The sequence below is a fragment of the Lithobates pipiens genome, unplaced genomic scaffold, assembly GCF_037356315.1.
Source record: "Lithobates pipiens isolate NorthernLeopardFrog02 unplaced genomic scaffold, aLitPip1_a1.2 Scaffold_13, whole genome shotgun sequence".
NCBI lineage: Eukaryota > Metazoa > Chordata > Amphibia > Anura > Ranidae > Lithobates > Lithobates pipiens.
Window position 1 is genome coordinate 197721179 of NW_027507718.1, and position 6000 is coordinate 197727178.

General features: G+C 38.5%; 1 protein-coding gene across 1 annotated transcript in view; it reads left to right on the forward strand.

Annotated features, from left to right (window-relative positions):
• Positions 1 to 5359, forward strand: part of DNAH6 (dynein axonemal heavy chain 6) — a 418858-nt gene extending 413499 nt beyond the window's left edge. Inside the window, exons 76-77 of the mRNA XM_077476093.1 lie at positions 1400 to 1622; positions 5136 to 5359. Of these exons, the coding sequence (XP_077332219.1) occupies positions 1400 to 1622; positions 5136 to 5239 (327 nt within the window). The 3' untranslated portion in view covers positions 5240 to 5359. The remainder of the gene's footprint in view (positions 1 to 1399; positions 1623 to 5135) is intronic.
• The last annotated feature ends 641 nt before the right edge of the window (positions 5360 to 6000 follow it).

Here is a 6000-nt window from a genome sequence, read left to right on the forward strand (position 1 = left end):
CATTTCTTGTATACAGATTCACCTTAAACACGTAAGTCATGAAAGCAACATTGTATGTGTGTGTGCACAAAACAGGTTAGAGTATGTGCTTGTAAACAGTTTTGACCTGATAATCTCATATAACCTAGCTATTGCTTAGTATATGGATGCGTATTATCTTTTTACAATTGTCTGTACTGCAAGCTGTTTGTTTTCCAGTGTCTATTCTTCCTGGACAATGCAGAAAATTGAATTCAGTCACCTTGGATCAAAAGACCAGAAGGATTTTTTTTTTATTTTTTTAATAAGACCAGAAGGATAATTGTGTTTCACCTACATGATAATTTGTTCATTCTGTAAAAATTGCAGTATGTACTGCAAATGAAATCATAAAACAAAGCATTGTCAAGCTGGAACAGAATATTGGAATATTATGAACCTATTCTTTTCTTGTATTCATGTACTAGCCACCTAGTAACATTTGCAACTAAACTACTACAAGATAAGGCTTACGGGACCATTTTAGCCTTTACTTCCTCTATAAAGTCTCTCTTTAAAAACACCAAAGTATACTGTACCACTTAGATTTGAACAAAAGGAATGAGTTGGATTTCTACTTGAAATACATTTTCATACAGTAAACTGCATGTGTTTTACTGCAGGGAAATAGAAAAATGTGAATGGGCCCCTAAAATGAGACTGATAGTAAGGTTCAAAATGTCAGTTGTTGAATTGCCTTTATCCAAGGGAATGAATCATTCATTTATTGAATTAAACTTGTTTGACTAAAATTTACATATATAGTGCAGGATGTTTCATTCCTTAGTATTAAGATGGGCTCTTGAATCGAAAAACCTCAAATGGTCCAGTCCCTGCCTGGTCCTTGCAAGCAGAGCTTAAATCTCTCTGTATTGCAACTAACTCTTGAATTTAATCTTGTAAATTTTCAGATGTTAAAAATGCTCCTATGCACATATATATAGACCAGGAATAGTGGCGTGATTAAACATTTTCTTGTTATATTCAGCTCAGTAATATAGTTTGCAAATTTGGGAATGAGACATACCAAACAATTGCAGAAATTGCATCTGCCAGACAACCCTCCCTCCATTTAATAACATTTTATTTGCAGCATGCTGTAGTGAATATTGTAATCCCTAACTTACCTTGACTTCAGTTTTAAACACCAGATTCAGCCACACACAGTTCAGTAAATATATAGCTTATCACACGGCCAGCCAATCAGCAGTCAGAGCTTAAATTATATTATCAACAGTTACTACTGATTCTGGTCGCTCATGATGCTGTTCTCAATGTATTATAAAGGCTGACTTCTTTCAAAACTTACTTGTGTTCACATCTAAAGTACATTTTCTGAAGTTTAACAGAAACATTCAATGCACTTACTATCACTTTGCAGCTACCTACTCCCGAGGATGGTGTGTTGGTTCATGGGATGTATATGGATGCCAGTCGCTGGGATGATGAAAACATGGTGATTGAGGATGCATTGCCAAGACAAATGAATCCAATGCTGCCTGTGATACACTTTGAACCACGCCAGAACTATCAAGCGAATTCCAGTTTGTACCAAGCACCACTTTATAAGACTGGAGCCAGAGCTGGGACACTTTCCACCACAGGTAAGATTGCAATTAAACAAAACTTTGCCCATAAGGGCAAACAGCATCTACAGTATGTAGTCAGTTTTATTACATTTTTTTTAGCTTTGCATTTGTCTTCAGAATACTTTGGCTATCAATCCTGATATTTTGGAGTTGATTTATCTTAAAGTGTTATTAAACCCAGAGTCCTGCATTCACTATATCTAGTCTAACACAGAACACGAAAAATGCAATTATTTTAGTAATTACAGTGGAACCTTGGATTATGAGCATAATCCATTCCAGGAGAATGCTTGTAATCCAAAGCACTCGCATATCAAACCAAGTTTCCCCAAGTCAATGGAAACAAAGATAATTAGTTCCGCATTGACTTCTATTGCATACAATATTGCATGTGGCCAGAGGTGGGTGCCAGAGAGCCTCTGAAATACTCAAAAACAGTTCGGCTGAACTCGGAATGGCTCGGATACACTCTGGAACAGAGTATTTCCGAGTGATTCCGAATGGCTCCAAACCGTTCCAAGTGTCACCGGCGCCCCCGCACCTCTGGCCAAATGCAGTACTGCACACCCCATTAGCTTGAATTCTGCTCATTTTGCGAGACAACACTGGCAAACTGAGTCAGGATTTTAAAAAAAGAAGTTGCTCGTCTTTCAAACCGCTTGTTAACGACATTACTCATCAACCAAGGTTCCACTCTATAAACTGGTAAATACCTTTTCTCATCAGCCGTATATAGCGGTTACGTGACCTCTATCAGTGTCCGGCCTAGCACTAGTTAAAGACTGTAGGGGGAGCTTTCATTCTGCTCTGACTGTCCTATGAGGCTGCATGATCCCCTAACTCTGTCTGGAGAGTGCTGATCGACCCTGTGCTGACCACATGCACCCCCCCACCCAAAAAAATAAAACCTCTCTGGCAATACACACCAAATTGAGATTGTTCAGAGTGCCCCCAAGGCTCTGTTCTATCAGCAGATAGATTGGGGACACTAAAAAAAGGGGAGCCAGAGAAGGCAGAACTAAACAGCATCTTTGCACAATGCAGAGGATCAACATCTTAGGTTCCACAGTGAGTATAACAAGCATGCTTTACTGCTTATACAGATGGATTTTACTCTTGTGGGTTTAGTAACACTTTAAGGCAAATAAATATTGCCTTATATCCGATATATATATATATATATATATATATATATATATATATATATTGGTAAATCCGATCAGCCTCTAACCTGTCTAGCTTTAGGAGAGCCCTGAAAATTCACTTATTCAGGGAAGCCTATCCCACACCCACCTAACAACCCCATCAAATCATTCCCCGCATCTATTACCTTTTGTACCACCACCCCTCCCTTTACAATGTAAGCTCTACAAGCAGGGCCCTCCTGTCCCTTCTGTATTGAACTGTACTGTAATGGTGCTGTCCCCCCTCTACATTTTAAATGCGTAAACTGTTGGCGCTGTATAAATTGTGAATAATAATAATAATAATATTGCATTTTGCAAGTGCAGTGCACTCATGATAGTGGTGAAACTTCACTTTGTAAAAAATACCCAATTAGGTGCTCTGGTAAAGTTCAGTCCATTAGCCTTTAGTAACTCAACCTTTTTGTGTTAACAACAAAATTCTTGCTATTGTGAAATTTCATCACCACAAAGCCCTGTCTACCCACAGAGTTCTGAGTCCTTATGTCCACTATACTATCTGAAATAAATGTAATGTAATGTTCTTGACTGTTGTCTGTCATTTGAATGACTTATTGTTATAGGTACAATCTTATTCAGGACAATGTTTGTGTCCTGCAATGTGAACTGGTTACTCTGGATCATTATTATAGTTTTTGTGAATTTATTTTTCTCAATAAAATCAATTTTTTCTGTGAAAAAGAACATCTCGACAAGTGATAGCTACAAATTTAGAAAATTAAATAAATAAATCTATTTTTTTATATTCCATCCAGCTATATGATATACTGCAGCCAATTTTTCTAATCCAATATTTTCAAAACATTGTCAAATGAGCATAAAGCTGCCTACTTTTTAAATGAGTACGTTTTATGAAATATATGTTATGACCACAATAACATCAGATGTGTCTTGAGAAATTAAGAATAAACTTTCTTCACTCCTGCTCTGCAACTAAGAGCATTTGAATCATTTGTATAGTTTTCACTTGAGTTTTTTCAGTGCTAAACTGCTTTTAAGCCACTTTACTGTGGCTAGTTGACCCACTCTGACTTTATATGAACAGACAGATTGAATGTCTGAGAGACGAGCCTATTCACAGACATTTACTTCCAACACAATAAAACAGGTTACTGCTTTTAAAAGCAATACAGCAGCGAATAATGTCATACTTCTCACACTAGCACTGTTCCATGTTTCTTGTAATCCTTGACTTAAAGAGGAAGTAGACTCCCCTGGTTTGTTTGTATCTATAGGCAAGCCTATAATAAGGCTTACCTATAGGTACAGTAAATATCTACATATATTTACTGTAGATATTTACTGTATTCTGCACCGATTATGTTGGTGCATGCGCTCTGAAGGAATGGCTGCCGTGCCGTTTCTCCAGGGCCCTGTGCTGTGACCGGCATCTCCCACACGCATACATGGAAGTGACATCATTGCAGCTCCAGTCAATCACAGTTTCGGAGCCCGCAAACCCAGAAGAAACACAGAGGAAGATGTCAGCCATCTCAGCGGAGTGCGGGCACCGCTAAAAGGGCTTTGTTCTAAGGTGGGTATTCCGTATTGAGCTAGTATGCGATACATACTAGCTCATAATGCCTTTTTCTTACAGATTTTTTGGGGGGTTTACAACCTTTTTAAAGTGGAGTTCCACCCAGAAATGGAACGTCCGCTGAACAGATTCCTCCCCCCCTCAGGTGCCACATTTGGCACCTTTCAAGGGGGAGCAGTTATCTGTCAAATCCAGGTATCTGCTCCCACGTCCGGGGAAAAATCGCAATGTCTACGCAATGTCTGGTCCCTCCTCCTCCCCCTGCTGTCATCTGGGAGACACACAGGTCCCAGAAGACAGCAGGGGCCATTCAGAATGCGCAGCGTGACTTTCCCATGTGCAGTAGGGAACCAGGAGTGAAGCCGAAAGTCCTCACTGCCTGGTTACCTTACCAGGAATGGCGGTGGCAGCACCCGGAAGTTGATCCAAAGATTGGCTGGGGTGCTAGCTCCCTGGACAGGTAAAAGTCAGCAGCTACAGTATTTTTTTTTTACAGGCGAAACTCCGCTTTAACACTAGCCCTGTCTGTAAACTCAGCACTAACTTTTCCTATAACCCTAGCTGTAACCCTAACTGTGAAACCAACCCTATGCCTAACTGTTTATAATGTAATAATAAGCCCTCATTTGCACATTCACCTCTTCTACAATGCTTTCCTCTATGCCAAAACCAAACCCTTGTGCCAAAAGAACGTACTATTATGGTGACCTGACCCTTTTGAACATTATACACGGGTTCCAATGAATGGAATTGACCTCTTACCTATTTTTGCTTTCTTTTTACTAGGTCATTCCACTAATTTTGTGGTTACCGTGCTTTTACCATCAAAGAGACCAAGTGACTACTGGATATCAAAAGGATCAGCACTACTTTGCCAATTAAATGAATAAATACAGAACAAGAAAATACACAACTTGTTAAAATAAAATGCCAAATGTTTTACAAATGTTCACTGTTATTACTAACTGGTTTCAATGATTTCAGAAGAGAATATATATTTATTAATTAAACACTTTGTGAGAGCTGTTATTCATAGTGGATGTTTCTAGGGTTTTTTTGTTGATGGTTCTGAATGGTCTAAATATATAAAGGATATTTATTTATGTTTTGCTTTTCCAAAATTATTGGTCGTTATCAGTGTAAAATCAGTAAGTATGCTCTAATCGGCCCTCCTTGACCCAGGAATTTGGTCGTTTGGACAATATCATTTTGCCTCCTGCACACCATAGATAATGTAAAGCCAGACTGTCAGTCACTGTCCTCACATCAAAGACACATGTTCCCTTCCTGTGACATGTGGCATATGTCCGTGGCCAGAAGGAGTTGTGGTAGATGGCAATGAAGTCTTAGCCAATGACTTTTGGCAAAAAGTCACATTTTGCATACCAGTAACTGCGCTGTTTGGTTAATATGCTTTTTTGGTAAAAAGCAGTTTGAAACAGCTTATATAGCTACATTATATACCTACATTATATAGCTACATTATAAAGCTATATGGATATGTATGTGCTTGGAAGTTGGAATGGTTCACTTTAAAATATGATTTCAGATAATTTTACTTTGTAAGCTTCTATTGCTCTTTGCACTGTTATATTGAATAAAAATGCACTTTCTTCTTTTACTGTGATACCATCCTCTATCCAAATTTATA